Consider the following 16,004-nt stretch of genomic DNA (forward strand, 5'->3'; position numbering starts at 1 on the left):
CTTGCGACATCAAGATGCTAGCTGCGCCGCCTTCATGAGCAAGTCACCATGGCCATGTCAGGTGGTCGAGATGTGATGACCCGGGCCGAGAGGTTCGAGGACGAGAAGCGGCGCATCATCGACAGCTGCTTCAACAAGAAAGACGAAGATGGCTCAAGTAAGTGTCCCGACCCTTCCGCACGACTTCCCCAGCACTCGGTATGCCTTGCGACAAGCTCGCAGAGCTCTTCACTGATACTCCTTCACTCCTCGCAGTCTTGGAGACATACATCACCCACCTCAAAATCACCGAGTTCTCGAGCTATCCGACCAGCCCCCCTCCTCCCCAGGCGAGAACACCACAAGCGGAGAAGCCCCGAGTTATCATTGTCGCCGTCCGAAAGTCCGGCCGGGTGCGCATGCACAAGTCCAAAGAGAACCCTAACGGCACGTTCTCAATAGGAAAGACTTGGAATCTCGATGACTTGACCGCCATCGAGTCCTTCACCGGCCAGAATGTGCCCCCGGACTTTCGGCAATGGGCCGGAGATGTTGGCTTCATCGTTACTCTCGGGAAGCCGTACTACTGGCAGGCCCAGACCGACAAGGAGAAGAAGTTCTTCATCGCCAGTCTGGTCAAGATCTACGGAAAATACACCGGCGGACGCGTCCCCTCCCTATCCAATTTCGACCAACGCGAATTAGATCAAGTCCTAGGCGGCGCATCAAGACGAGGAGTCCTACCTCCACAGCCCTCCCCCCTACCACAGCAGCAATCGCTCTCCCCAGGTCGCCCACCTGTACCTGGCTCGTTCCCTAGCGAAAGCGGTGCCAGTGTCCTGAGTGGCGCGTCTTCATACAGCGCAACACCCACCGCGCAAACAGAGTTCCGACCACCTTCGCGAAGTCCCCTGCCTCCCACTGGCAGTTCGTCCCCTGCCGCTAGCATCGATTCGAGCCGAACAAGGGAAAACCCTGCTGCTCTACGGCGGTTGGCAGGTAGCAACAAGAGCCAAGATTCGGTCGCGAACTCATACAGAAGTGAAGATGCAAGCAGCTTACGCCCAAGATCGCGAGGCCAGCCAAATGGTGCTTCTTCCGCGTCAACGGTTACTGAGCCTCTCCCGGTGCCAGAGGAGCGACCTCCAGAGAGGAAGCGCCCTCCAATGGACCCAGCGCGACCGCAAGGGTTTCCCGATGATAACTTGGTGCCAGCTCCCTTGATCAGTCCGGGCATGCGTCGCGAACCTGTAGCACCACCGCCCCGAAGCACCGAACGCATGTCTCCCCGAAAACCCTCCCTGCGGTCTCAAAGATCCGAAGCAGCTTCTATCGAGGATGTCTCAACAAAGGCAGTGGATGAGGCTGCTGATGGTGGGCCAGTGGGTAAAGTACCTTCGAACGGATTAACTACCGCTAGCACAGCTTCGCCGTCCGCTCCACAAACCCCAAGCGAGCCGCCGCCTGAGCCCGAAGACATGCGCCCGGGTCTGGGACCTATGATCAAGGCTAAGAAGTCTAAAGGAGATATTGCTGGCGCTTTCTGGAAGGCAGCAGCTGCCGCCAGTGCGTTCAAGCCGCGACCTGGCGGAGCCGCCGAGAAGCTGAGGTTAGCACAGAACAAGTCGGTCGATGGACCGGATGGTATTACGGCTGTTGTTCCTGCGCCACCGCGGCCTATCTCAGTTGAAGCACCGACGACCGAGCCACCAGATAAAGCCGTGGAACGAACTTCAGGGATACCAGAAGTGAAGGTCACTGTTCCCAATTCGAGTCGACCAACAAGTCTGCAAGCGGCGGCCAAAGCGGTGCAGAAAACTGTCGAGAAGCCCGTTGAAAAGCCTGCTGAGCCTGAGGTTAAAGAGGAGGCACGTCGATCTGTCGTGGTAGGCAATGACGTGAAGTATCTCGCCACTCTCGGCATCGATCCGACTATTATGGACAATCGTAGTGTCGAGTTCACGAAATACCTCGACTACTTCGGTTTCGTACCAGGAGACAAGATGCGACTTCTCAGTTATGATGATTTGAAGATCGACATCGATCGGGAAGTCAACAAGGCTCAAGCTGGAGGCTGGTTGGCTCGCTTCCGAGAAGAAGATGAGAGAGTCGATGCTATTAAGTCTGGCATCGATACCACCATCGCCGAGTGCGAAGAGCTAGACAATCTTCTTACTTTATATAGCGTGGAGTTATCTGTAAGTGCCTTTTTTTCCCTATGCCCGAGTCATCTGCTAACTCAAACTCAGACTCTTGCCGATGATATTGCCTATATCGAGGCACAAGGTCAAGGCCTCCAAGTACAGGCTGCAAATCAAAAGCTGCTCAAGAAGGAACTCGAGTCGCTACTAGATACGTGCGCCATTACGATTGATGACCTACAAGCATTGCGAACGGCACCAATGGACAGTGTTGCCGGCATCGAAGAAATCGAGGCCGCGCTTGTAACCCTATATACAGCCATGATGAAGATCGACCCAAGTATGGGCGTTGGCGAGACAAGGAAGAGTGCCGATGCCACTAGCGACCCGGCTATCGACTTCAATAGTGACTTTGGAAAGATGCGCATTGTCCAGGAGAAAAAGGAGATGTACATGTCTGAAAGCTCTACGTTTATACGTCGCTTGGTAGATTTTATGGCCAGGCAGTTCGACGATGCCTACCGGGAAACCAAGCGAGCTCTGGACAGCGCCCTCGCGAAGAAGGTTGACTCCCGTCATCATGATGCCGGCCGAGACTTGCTGTGGAAGTACGGCCCGCTGATGCTCTACGCAAGAGACACCGATTTAGAGAACTGGAACAGGATCTTGCAGATCTACCAAGAAAAGAGCAACCCATTATACAAGAGCGAATTCAGGGAGGTTCTGGAGTCATGGAAGCGGAATGCTAGGAAGGCAACTGGCGAGGAGAAGGAGCTTCTCTTCACTACTGAGCAAGAGAAGAAGGAAGAAGGCATCGCCACTACTGCAAGGAAGCTTACCGTTAAGCGAAGCCAGACATTGGCAAAGGCCATTCGCTCGCCTCTGAGCGAAAGTCGGATGAATGTCGACAAGACTTCAGACAGCAGAAGCATGCCGTATGAAGTGTTTGCAGGTGTTCTAGATGATCTTATTCCTCTGGTAGAGATGGAACAAAACTTCATCGTGGACTTCTTTCACGCAACCACTCTTGATCAGACCGACTTCCCTGAGTCTGTCGCAGCTGTCAGACCACGCAATCGACGCGGTGGCGACCTGAAGAGACATAGGCTTATGGAGCCCGACCGGGATCTAGCTCGAAGAGTCACACGATCCATGGAGTTCATCTTCGCGTTCGTCGAGGCGGATTGGTTAACTTTCATGACCTGGGTTGTGAAGGACGATCCTTTGTGCGTACTACCTCATTATCCAGTTCAGATATCACTCGCTAACTATTGATTACAGACAAGGCATTGGCGTCCTTGCTACGCTAGAACGGAAGCTTTCAAGCATCGCCCAGTCGAACCAAGACTATCTGAACAATGTTCTTCAGAAGCTACATGGAAATTTGGAGATCATGTTCAAGAAATTCGTCGATGAGCAGATCCGCGCCATCGAAGAGACGAAGGTCAAGATCAAGAAGCGCAAGGGTGTCATCTCCTTCATGCGTGTCTTCCCACTCTTTTTGACCGCTGTTGAAAACATGCTGGGTGGCATGGAGATGAACTCAAACGTGCGACGCACCGTCGACCGCGAGTACGACCGCATCTTGAAGTCCATGTTTGATTCATTGATGGTCATCGCGCGCGAGAACCCGGCTGTCACGGTTGCTGCCGCGGGCTCCGCTGACCCGGAGGACAAGGAAGCTCTCAACTTCCACATCCTTCTGATCGAAAACATGAACCACTACCTAGAAGAAGTGGGCAACGTGGGCGAGATCGAGGTTCTCGATGACTGGAGAGAGACGGCAACCTCACAGTTCAACGAGCACATGGGTCTTTACCTCAACGCCGTCATGCGCAGACCGCTCGGACGATTACTAGAGCACCTTGAGAACATCGAGGCCCAGCTAGCGTCAGGCAAGACTCCCGGTGCTGTCGCAGCCCAGCCCAGCAACTCCAAGTCGACCTTCAACAAGGTCCTCGGCGCCTACGACTCGCGAGAGGTGCGCAAGGGCATCGAGGCGCTGCGCAAGCGTGTCGAGAAGCACTTTGGCGACGCAGACGACCCGAACCTGAGCAGAGGCCTTGTCAATCGCGTGCTTAGGGAGTGCGAGAAGTTCTACAGCGACGTGGAGCTACGTATCTCCAACGTCACGACTAACGTTTATGGCGGCGATGTGCTCTTTGAGTGGCCACGGTCAGATGTGAAGAGCGCGTTCTCGAACATTGGGAGATAGACGCGGCTGGCTGGAGAGGGTAGCTAGCCCGCTCTCAATCCTTGCTATTACTCACTCTGTAGTACATTACTGCAGTACGAGTAATCGGTCGGGTTTTGCTTGCTCAAGCGGCGTTACAGGGCTTTGCATATGGAATGAAGACGCGCAGGGCTATGATGATGGCTGTGTATGTAGCGTGTATAGCACTTTATACAATTCGCAGATGTGTTACTACAGAAATGAAGCTCGAAAGATGTGTAAGATAATCATATTGGTATTGTGCTCACTTTGAGACCTGACCAGCTCAGGCATCAGCAATTAAGGGTATCATGATCCTGCAGTACAGTGAAGCAACGCCAAACCAGCAGACGAGCTGCTCTAGCCAAAAGGATATCAAACTAGCTCACGTTACTCCCCATCCCACATCTTGAAGTACTTACTTCGGAGCTCTATCCCCTCTTGTCCATGCTTCACCGTCAGTCTCTTGTTCTCGCGCTCTACCTTTCTGCGCATCTTCCTCTCGTCGTCAACAACCCCGCCATGCTGAGCGCTGCCCTCCTCCATCAATTTCTCGTAACTGATGATGTACCGAAGGCTCTCATCGTCCTTGGCCGTCCACACGCCCTCGTGATACTCTGGAATGCCCTCGCCTTTCTGCAGCTTCTCTAGGACAACAGTCGTAGGATAGCCCTGCTTCAAGCTCGTTGACTTGAGCGCAGTGAGGACGAGCTTCTCGGGGTAGCCGAGCGACATAAAGTGCTCGACTGTCCCCTGAAATGAACCTGACGCCGCAGCTGATTCGACGGGCTGCACGGGACTGTGGCTGTTGGGTATCTGGCCGATTTGTGTCCCGTTCCTTGGTCCTTCGCTGAGTGCGGGACCATTCTGTCGCCGCGATGCTGGTTCTGTTACTGGCTTGAAGGTGTTCGGCAGAGAGCGCCGTGTGGCTCTCATGGCGGAAGGAGATGGTTTAGTAGCGATCGATTCGGGTGCTGGCGAACTGCCCAGTTCCTCCTGAATTGTTCGATCTACCGAGGAATCGATCTCTCTGCGCGCCTGAGTTCTCCTTTTAAAGGGTACAGGTTGCGGATTAGGCAGAGATAATGGAATAGCTGCAATGGTAGGAGATTCACTTTGGAGTTGTTGCGATGGTGTTATATCGGGCTCGTCTTCATTCTCAATTGTGGGATACGCCTGAGTCTCGGGATCATACCCGAAATCTTGCGTCTCCGGCTCAAAGAACCTTTTCCGCCTTTCTGGCAATGATGGCAGATGCTTGGAGCTGGGGGAATCTGTAGCTTTCCCCTTTAGCTTGGAGGATCCGCTTTCAGCAAGTCTGCGCATGCCAGATGCTTCGATCTTATCATCCGGCGTCGAAGGAATCTCGCTGCTTGGGTCCATTCGCCGTCGTTTCCTAGACGTCTCAGATGGATAAGCAGGATCAGACAGTATCAAAGACGATGGTGCCGATCGCTTCTGGCCAGCAATGTGTGGCGGCAATGATGGGAGATGTGTTTCCGAAGGGGCCGTCCAGCGAGAGGTTTGCTTATCGTCTTGATGTGGGAGGGCGTTTCGTCCTGAACCATTGGATTCTCCCTCGAAGTCCTCAACGTCATCTTCATCATCCTCGTCCTCAAATTGCAACAACAGCCGCTCAAAATCTCCCAGGTTTTCTTCAAAAAATTGCTTCAGCTCAACTGGCGCGTTTGCATGTGCAATCCAATCAATACCAAGGTTTTCAGCTACTTTCTCCCAATCTCGGTTCTGAGGATCGGTTTCTTGCTCAGTTACAGTCCGAAACAAGTCCCAGAGGGGAATGGCTCGCCCCCCTATATCAGGCCAAAAATTCATTGTCCTTTTGGTCACATCGAGATATTCTTGTATGTCTCGACGGAACTGCTCCTTGCTCATGACCGGGACTCGGGGGAAGTTCACTGAGTCTTCTGATTTGTCACTGGCGCTTGATTCGATGGGTTCCGTGAATAGGACATTTCGTACCAAAAACCCCCTGATATTGGCTTGCAGAGAGATCATCTTATCCTCGAAGGCCCGCTGAACGATAGCTGCCAAAGTATTATCGTCGGATAAGCTGTCGTCTTTCACTGGGAACTCCTTGACCTTGGTGTTCGTAGGAGCAGCATTTGAGTCAGGGGCAGGCTTCCGTAATGGTGGGGTTTCCTTTACATTATCCGAAACTCGACTCCTTGTGGGAGTTGAATAAGATGGACCTGGCGTCGAACCGTCAGGCTGATCTTCTTCAATAGTCTGAGCATCCCTTTTGGCCAGAAGCCGAAGGGCCCGGTCCCTCCAAGAGTGATACGAGTGATGCGGGTACTAGTCAGTGTCAGTGCTTTCCTCATAGACAGGAAAATCATTAATCAACATACTATGTCAGCCAACTCCTTATAGATGACGTTGCCGCGGAGAGGTCGTCCATGCTGGGCGGCCTCTGCTATGGCAGCTAAGATAATCTTGTCATCCTCTTCTGTAAATTTCAAACCCCTTCCACCGCCTCCACCAGAGCTCTTCGCGGGAGACGCTTGCGCTGCTGTCGCCGGCGTCGGTGTGGAAGCCGGTATGGAAACCGTTTGCTCGGGCGGCGCTGGGCCCGGGAGGTCCTCCTCGGGAGATAGTAAGTGCTGCGGACGTTCCATCACGGATAGCTTTTTCATCCATCGATCTCTCCAAGACTGCCAAGTGTGGTGCGGATACTTCTCTATGTTAGTCGGCAGTTTGTACTAAAAAGAGGAGCTTGAATTCCAGTACCATTCTTGCCAGGTCCGGCCAGATAGCGTTGCCTTTCAAGGAGTTCCCTTGCCTCTCATGCTTCGAAGTCCACCTCCACAAGATTTCATCATCGGCTGCAGTAAAAGGAGTACGCGTTGCTTTCCCTGGTTCCGAAGAGCCTGCCGGTCGAGAAGAAACTACGACCCGGTTGATGAGATAGTCCTCCTTATCTCCCATGTTGCCGTTCTTAACGGCATCATCGATCAGTTTCCACGAGTACGCCCCCGGTGGAGCATCCTTCCTTGCGTGATCCGCGATGAGGATGTCGGCTCGCTTTTCGAGGGGAACTATCTGGCCTCCGTTTGTCTAGTCATCTTCAGTATTCAGGAAAGTCCCATATTCGGCAGGGAACTTACCTCAATCTTCCGTACCACTGCATTTCGCATAGGCACTCGAAAAGCGACCCAGAATTTGAGGCCTTGGAACAACGAGCCGCTTCTCCCACCTTGACCTGCGACTCCATCATAGACGATAGGTGCAGCCATTCGGTCAAAGTGTCACAACCCTAACCCTCGGATTGGACTGGCACGAATTCGGTCCTAGCTGTCCAGCCGTTCGCAGTGGAAGCCCCACAACCGTGACAGGTACCAAAATCGCGGGATGCAAGGCTGGTCCAAAACGCTTTAGCTGGGATGAGATGCAGCAAGTCCTGCGAGCTGTTTGCCTTTTCCTCGATGTGCTTCCTCAGTATTGGCGTCAAGCAACTTGCTCAAGACACGAAGACGAGTATGCCTTGGGGTGGCTTTCGGAACGATTCCAGAATCGATAGGAATTGCACAGTGTACCTAGCTGAAATGTCTAGACAAATGTCGCCGCCGCGGCTGTTGGTTTAGGTAGTAGGTTAAAACGCGGGTCGTACAACAATGAACATTCTCCTTGCAAGACAGACGCAAACATTCGGCGCCCCAGCATCGACGAAAATCCTAAGTCTCCCGTGCTTAAGTACCGATTCCATCCGTGGGAATATTTATGCTGACAGAGACGACAAATGTCACGCCCCGAAAGCTTCCTGCGTGATGAAGGACGCGTGACTTTGGGGCAGTCATCGCGAACTCACGCGGCGGGCACAGATGTGGCTTAGCTGCATATCGGGGTCTCGTGGCGCCGCTTACCGGCTGACAGCCGATAACCTGCTATCGGGTAATTGCATACACATGTACTTGCCTTCGTTAAGGTGAATGAGACACGCGGTAACGGTAACGTTAACGTTGGGTAAGGCGAGGCAGGTGCATATCTCAGCTGTCGCTTCAGCATCCATCCGCCTCACCTGAGGCCCCGATTTGACTTGCGACGGCCCTCAAGACACTTCAGCTTGACAATCCCTTTGAGCAAGCTGGTCTCAATGTCTTGCAGCAAGCCAGATTAGTCAGACATCTTTCCTTTCATCTGACCGCTTGAGAGACGCGTAAGCCTGGCTGTTTTGCTCCTCGTACAGCATCCCAGGCAGGCGACAAAACAGTATCGGGACGCCGCTCGCAGCAAATATACGGGAATCCACTAGATTATCACCCTCAGAAGCAGCGCTCCCAGCTTTGCAGACTGCCAGTAGTTTGGCTTCTCTAAATTCTGAACCCCGGCGCTTCTGCACATACTGGGACTCAGCTATTCTTCACATCTTCTCTCGGTCAGCACCAGTTGGCTCAGACTTTCAGGACAATACTGAAGCTTGTCGAAACGCTTAGATGATGGGTCTCGCAACCCAACATCCAAGACAATGGCATCTCTTACAACAATCGCACTTGTTGTGCTCTTCATTTCCTTTATGACCTTTGTCGCCTTCTTCGGCCGGTTGCCTGCGCTAAGGTATGCATCAACCCGGCTCTGTCTCTTGTACGGCTGGTGCAAATGGATGAGGCTGACACTTTTCACAGACATACACCGATCGCATTCTTGCACCGTCTAATATGGGTCTACATACCCAACGGTGTCCTGGCCCTGGATCAGAAACTCACTGCAGGTCGACTCACGGCATCGTGCGGCCGCTTCGGAACGTACATGATGTATGACAAACACCCCACGGTGATGATCTTCTTCCTCCTCCTACTTTCCGTGGGTGAGTTTATGTATCTTCCATACGCCTGGCCCCGAATGGGCATGATCAATAAGGTGCTGGGATCAGTCGCCATCGTGCTGCCCTACGCCTTCCTTTACCTCGCTGCTTACAGCGACCCGGGCATCATCACCCCAGAGAACCACTCCTATCATATGGCACAGTACCCGTACGACTTCTCTCTATTTCATCCCGGTGCTTCGTGTCGGACATGCAGACTCCTAAAACCCGCACGCTCCAAGCATTGCAGTGTATGTAAACGATGTATCGGCAGGGCAGACCATCATTGTATCTTCATCAACAACTGCGTAGGAGTTGGCAACCAGCACTGGTTTGTCCTGCTCCTACTGAGCACTGGTGTCCTCACTATTTATGGAGGTTGTTTAGGCCTATCGATATTGAGTGCGAAAATGAGAGCTGAGTACCCAAGTTGGTCCCTGTGGCTGCCATCCGCCGAAATGGATCTCAAAGCATGGCTCATAGTATGGTCATGGGGCCTCCAAGACACAGTGTCCATGGGGTCTGTTACTATGTTGGCCTTGTTGACTTCACCACTGGTCTGGGGGCTGCTGGCCTATACCGTGTATCTGATATACTGCGGGACCACGACGAACGAGTCCCTGAAGTGGTCGGACTGGAAGGCAGAGATGGAAGATGGGTTTGCATTCAAGCGACGGATGCCCCCAAATCGGGCAAAAAACCTGCGCTTTGAGCCGGCTTGGACCCGATGGCCAGTCGAGACCGAGCAGATCCTCGTGCGGACCGAGGACGGTCGGCCACCTCCCGCGGACGATGCTCGTCTACCAGGGGAAGGCGAGTGGATTCCCGTCTGGGGTTTGCGAGACGTAGAGAATCTCTATGATCTGGGGCTGTGGGATAACCTTCTCGATGTCTTCCAACCTGGTTTTCAATTCAACGAGTCGATACCCCTAGCAGGTGGCCGAAGACGAAACAAAAAAAGAAGGCATAGAGGATCATAAATGAATAGATAGAAAAAGGTCGACGATACTTGGAGATGTTCTATACTTGTATGGGTATCAAAAGGGGTGACGGTCTGTCCAGAATCGTCGACCATGACGCCAATATTATATACATAATGATACAGTATATATCACAAGACAACCCTTAATGGTCTAGAAACTTGCACGTGTAGATAACCTTGGCTGCCTGTGCTGTTGTGCAGCCATGTCTAGAGCATCGACCGGGCCTCTTTTCCAGGCTCGGGACCTTCCTCTCATCGGTGACGTCGCAGGGAGCACCCGCCCTTTACTAGTTGTTTGATGGGATGTGGTAGCCACTCCTTGAGCTGGCCGTCCGATCTGATCAAAGGGGATGATCCGGCCGCTGCTGCTCGGCGCAAGCGAGCGGACGGCTTCGACCTCAAAATCCGGGTTCTCGGCCAGACCGACCATTTGGCAGATTGCCAGTCGGGCGCCGTCCACACCCATGCCGCCATACTTTGGGTCACCTGCGCCGGTAACCCAAATCTGCCTGTTCCAGCCCTTGCCCTCAGACCACGACAGGCTATCCTTCTCTATCTCCCGCAGCTCCTCCCATACATGGCGGCATCTTCGTTCCAGTTCGGCATGGCTGTTCTGGTCCTTGCCAGACGCGAAAATGACCTTATCCGCCTTGGTGAGCACAATCGTTGTTCTTACATTTGCGTCCCGCAGCAGACCCAGCACCATGCGATCCCCATCCTTCACTCCAGCGACCGCATCAATCAGCACCACCGCGCCCCGCAGCATCGCCCTCCGCGCGAGGTACTTCTGGATCTCGGCGCCCCATTCTGTCCGCGAGTTCAGCCCGTAGCCCGGCATGTCCATGAGGATGAGGCTGTGTGCCGGCGGCTTCTCCCTCTTGTCCTTAGCCTCCCTCCGCTCTTTCCTGCTTAGGCTCCTAGACTCGATGCCCTCTTCCCCTTGAACCTTCGGGATTGGGAGGACCCTCATCGGCGGGCCGAAGCCATACGCATTCATCATCTTGGTACACCCCGCCTTGGCGCTGGTGATGGCCAGGCCTGCTCGCTTGGAGCCAGCGCCGTGGCTACGGCCCGCTCGGCTGGCATCAACACCTGTGAGGGCATTGATCAATGTTGACTTGCCGACATTTGAGCGCCCTAGGATGCAGACTTCGGGTATGCGCGTGTTGACCGGCACGTTGAGGAATCGCGGGGCGGAGTAGAGGAAGCGTGGCGGAGGGTTGGTGAAGAGGTTATTACATGATCGGAGGTCGGATGAGGAAGGCTTCGGTATAGATATCGCAACTGAAGGCCCAACATGAGCGGCCGAGGGAGTGAAAGCGAGAGCTCTCGGCGCAGATGGCGGACTGGACGTAGGGTCTACTCGTGGAGCAGCCGTTGAGATCCAGCGGTGCTGGCCAACATTGGAATAGAAGAGGGCCTCGATGAGGAGAGGCCGCAGTGAGGAAGGCATGGCCAGTATGTTGACCATAAGTCTAGCTCGCATCATCACCGCATCTTGTCGCTGTGCTGTATTTTGTGCTTGATCCTTCTCTTACTTGAGCACAAATTGGTCGCGAACTTGGACCCGAGATTTTTGGTCGCTCGGCAGACTATCGCTTATCGATAAGAACCTATCCTTGCTCCCCTTCAAGGTTGCTTTGAGGGCTTGGCATAATACGGTAACACTTACACGGAGCCCCATACCACCAAAAGAAGACTGATTTTACCATAAACGCACTTGAAATCTCTTATTCTTCTGTTTTCTTCATAATATATCTAAGTCTCCTCTTGGGGTCAGTTCCTATTGTCAGAACGCATTCTCACAACAGTCCACTCAGTGGCTCTGTAATGCTCCGAGACAGGAATTAGGCCCGCTTTCTCGCCTTGGAATTCGCTTAAAGACGCTTGGGAAGTCCCGGCGCCAGTATCTACAGAGGAGTTCTATTTAGCATCTTTGGAGCTGCCCTGAGCAGAGCCTCCAGCATTGTCTCCCGTGTTGGCCTTGCTCTTCTCCCCAGCTTTGTCTCCAACAGGGGCACTGACACATGGCTTGAAGTAATTTCCGGTGTCCTTTCCGCAACCAGCAAGACCATAAGGGTTGGTTATGTAAAAGAGCCGATCAAATGCGTTAGGTTGAGCTATAGCTGGAGCTGGAGTTGGCGGCAGAGACTCATTGCTCGGCTGCTTGCCCTTCTCGATGATGTGAGGGCAAGTGTCTTCAAACTCTGCAAGAGCACGACCACAGCCTTCACAAATTCGAGACATTCTGTTGCCTTTTGGGATGTATCTCGGGAGATGTAGGTATACTGTTACTTCTGCGCAGCAAAACGCTCATCTACTATGGAAGGCCCAGGAAGGGTGAAGCTATTTATAACCTCTAGAAGCCCTCGATAAGTCTCCTGCAGACTTCGGTTGATGTAAGTCATTCTGAATCAGTGTTTGCGGCGTAGGTCTCTAGTGACTATGCGGTCATCCATCATACCCATTGACAACGCAAGAACAGCTAAGTGAGACAATACATCAGATTGTAGCTTGTCAATCCCAAGCCCATTTGGGAAGTAAGCTGCAGTATTCTCATATTGAACGCTCTTGATTCACATGGTAAAGGCTTCTGACTAGTTTATAGCATCATCAATAGCTCAATCTGGTATACACTATAGACTTAGGGTCAGAAAAACTCCAACGTCGATTCTGAAAGCTGGTGTTAGGCCAAGGAACAGTAATTGCCTTTTCACATGGCGCCTTTTGCACCCGTGGTAAGGCAATCTGTTCTCAGCGAAATTGCATTCAGGTTTTAGGAACGAGACAGATTAAGAAGATACATTGCAAACTAACTATCACGAATTCACATTTCTTTTGGTCTTTCGCTCTTTTTTCTCCATGACAGACACGAGCAAGTAACCAAACTTTGACAATCGCAAAGATCAAGCACGGACAGCACGAACTTGATCGCAGAAATGGGTAATAGAGCCTTACTCGCACTTAAGAGTGACCGCCCTGGTGGTCATCCTGCGCTTCATAGGGTAAATTCGTGCCAATAGGGGAGGGCGATTCAACAAAGATTTGAGGAGTCGCTCCCACGCCGGCTCCAGCGTTGTCTCCAATATCGACTCCGTGATACCAATCAGCGTGTGATCCTCCAGGTTGATTCTGTGAATATCCGCCCGAGTTGTCACCGACACCATGTCCAGTATTGGCCCCAGCATGACCAGCAGGGTAGGGATGTTCAGGCTGGCCTGGCCACCCACCTGAGAAGACCCCAATATAGTAACCAGGGTCGTAGGCTGAAGGATTGTCTCCGGGTTGGGCCTGAGAATGTCCACCTTGGCTACCCGTGATATTTTGTCCGGCACCGTAGCTACCGGTGTTTCCTGGAGCCTGATTTGCACCAAGTCCTGTGTTGTCACCGCCCGCGTCATTAGGATCTGCATCGTTCACGCCCGGAATACTAGCTGCTAGATTCTCTGACTGGCCGCCAGTTTGGCCTCTAAATCGGCGGATTGCCTCCGGGGGTGGTTTTCCTTTTGGCTGAGGCAATGAAGATCCATGTGGCCACCAACCAACATGTGGTGGATGTTCAGTCGCTGAACCGCCTGCAACAGTGTACAGCGTCAGGCCAATTCCTCCAGGCAGTTGCATACCGTTCCCTCGACGTGGCTGGATAGAGCCATCAGGCATCACGACCTGGACAGTCGTCCCCTCACCTTCACAAAAGCATCTCTCCCAGTCGGCGAGGTAGCGGTGGCAATCTTCGCATTGCCACACCATTATGCGTTGGGACTCGTTACTAGACAAGTGTGGGTTCAGAGTTTTCAGCGAGATGAAGATCCATCAGCAGTGAGGAGATATCTCTATGCGTGTCTACAGTAGGAAATTGAGGCAATTTATATCTTTCAACCAGGCTGTAGCTTAATAGCACACGTCTGAGGTTTGCATTGTTGTGAGCGATAGTTCACCACAAGTCTCGAATTGATATCAGATATCTTTGATACACGCACGAAGCAGTGTCAAAGACTCAAACTACCTAACTACACTAATATTGCGGTTGAAAGCTGTCATGGTTTTTAGGTCAATGACAACCTTGAGTACCCGGTCTCTGACTGTGCCGCGGCTGTCATTTCTGTGACAAGTATGCCGAACACATTTTATCATCCGAGAGACAATTTGATACGGTGCCCAATACAAATCTGGCTAAGAAGATGTGTTTCAACTCACTAGACTACCTTTTCCCTCATTAGTTCCATGTCTTCCGGGCTGAGCCGTTGTCATGCCCACCAGCCGAGTACATGTCATTTCATAGAAGAGCCATGATTAGTTAACAAACTCGAGACTCCTGACTTATCGGTTACTGGTATTCTTTGATGAGCCCGATCCCTCCTTCTTTCTAGCACCTCCTGCAGAGACACCAGCCTCGGGCTGTTCTTGCTGAATAATCACATTGCCATCATTGCCGCCAGACTTGGTTGTTCCCGCCTTCGAGTCAGCGAAGTTGTGAGCACAAGACGAGGGATACTCGTAATCAGCAAGCGTATGCTCGCAATGTGGACACTGTTTTACCATAATGTTGTAGGGGGTAACATTGTTCTGATTTCTTGTTCTTAAAATGTCGTGGACGCTCACCTGTATCTACCATAGAGCTCAAGGCTCCTCGAGACTTGTCGTCGGTTTTATATTCCCCTTAGATAACCTGGAACCCAATCTACGGGTTGAGTCATGTTTCCAACAATGAAATTTCACGAATGCTTGTGTATGAACTGTCCAGCCCTAATACAACATAGAAATGATGACAATGGTGACGTGTGTCTTATTTATTTGTATCTTTAGAAGTCATGTACTTGCCTGACTGCATTCTACTTGACTCATTCCCATCTATCCATTGTAGCAATGACAGCTTGTAGGTTTAAATACGGGGCTATTCTATCTACGACATAGTGGATTCTTATAGAAATCACTCATGAGTCGTATATAAGTGTATACGACGATATGCTAGTGCCAAATAGCGACAACACTCTTTCTGGTATATTTTGAAAAATGGGGTAAAGTGCCAGAGGTGTGAGATTCGAAGGCAAATCAGCCAAGCATCACTACCACGAATTAGTCTCCATCAAGAGGTGCAATGCTACGACTCCGCCAGAGTTTTAGAACTTTGTTTGGAAGTTGGTGATAATGTATGACGACTACTTATCCCTTTGGCGGAGGAGCAGCGTACATTAATTGACTTACCTTCCCATCCCCATTCCTCCATGACAGTGAGCCAATGTAGCTTGCTTCTAACAGTATGTTCGCTGCATTCGGCACTTGGAGTAAGATCACTTTCGAATGTAAAGTTGGTTGAGCCCTCGAGCAGCCTTTTGGGCTCAATAGTCGTATACGCAGGGTATCCCTCAATGCGACGATCTCCTCGCTCAAATATTTCCTCATGGCCAGTAACATCTCGGTTTAAAATTCCTGTGCCTCGATTGAAGAGTTGATTGATTTTCCCCCTTAAAGGGCTGGCGACCTGGCACAATCCACAGTGTAAATCGTGAATGTCACGCCTCCTCCAAACCTCCGACGTTAACTCTATACACCGTTCCACTATTCCAGAACTATTGCCTGTGGATGACAAGGACTCCCACCTGGCACGAACCCATCCTCTATCCTCCGTGGTAGCAGCCTCACAACCGGCTATCATGAGTGGGAGAATGTGAAAGATGACCGCACGAGAGTCTAGGGGAACGGTGGCGATGAATATGAGGACCTTTTGCGCGATGCTAGAGAATGACAAGTAACTGGGAATCTCGGGGACCGCTTGGTATAGAAGAAGCAGAGCGGCCCATTTGTATGAGTTCGCTGTCTGCACCAGATCCGTGATACTTGACGTAAGGGATCCAGCGTCTGGTTTAGTCT

At 52.0% G+C, this 16,004-nt stretch overlaps 3 protein-coding genes across 3 annotated transcripts; 1 reads left to right on the plus strand and 2 right to left on the minus strand.

Annotated features, from left to right (window-relative positions):
* Window positions 1-48: 48 nt before the first annotated feature.
* UCRPA7_7302 (putative exocyst complex component sec3 protein) lies at window positions 49-4,335 on the plus strand (the record flags this gene model as incomplete). The annotated part of the gene is made up of 5 exons (XM_007919834.1): window positions 49-157; window positions 256-906; window positions 1,405-2,177; window positions 2,229-3,346; window positions 3,402-4,335. 5 exons carry the CDS (start codon window positions 49-51, stop codon window positions 4,333-4,335), a joined length of 3,585 nt encoding a protein of 1,194 aa, XP_007918025.1.
* Window positions 4,336-4,722: 387 nt separating this feature from the next.
* UCRPA7_7303 (putative transcription factor protein) lies at window positions 4,723-5,268 on the minus strand (the record flags this gene model as incomplete). Its single annotated transcript, XM_007919835.1, has 1 exon — window positions 4,723-5,268. One exon carries the CDS (start codon window positions 5,266-5,268, stop codon window positions 4,723-4,725), a length of 546 nt encoding a protein of 181 aa, XP_007918026.1.
* Window positions 5,269-10,276: 5,008 nt separating this feature from the next.
* UCRPA7_7304 (putative ribosome biogenesis gtp-binding protein) lies at window positions 10,277-11,622 on the minus strand (the record flags this gene model as incomplete). Its single annotated transcript, XM_007919836.1, has 2 exons — window positions 10,277-10,318; window positions 10,411-11,622. The coding sequence occupies 2 exons, from the start codon at window positions 11,620-11,622 to the stop codon at window positions 10,277-10,279; spliced, it is 1,254 nt and encodes a 417-aa protein (XP_007918027.1).
* Between the last annotated feature and the right edge of the window lie 4,382 nt (window positions 11,623-16,004).

Source organism: Phaeoacremonium minimum (assembly GCF_000392275.1).
Source record: "Phaeoacremonium minimum UCRPA7 unplaced genomic scaffold PA7_03_scaffold_509, whole genome shotgun sequence".
Taxonomy (NCBI): domain Eukaryota; kingdom Fungi; phylum Ascomycota; class Sordariomycetes; order Togniniales; family Togniniaceae; genus Phaeoacremonium; species Phaeoacremonium minimum.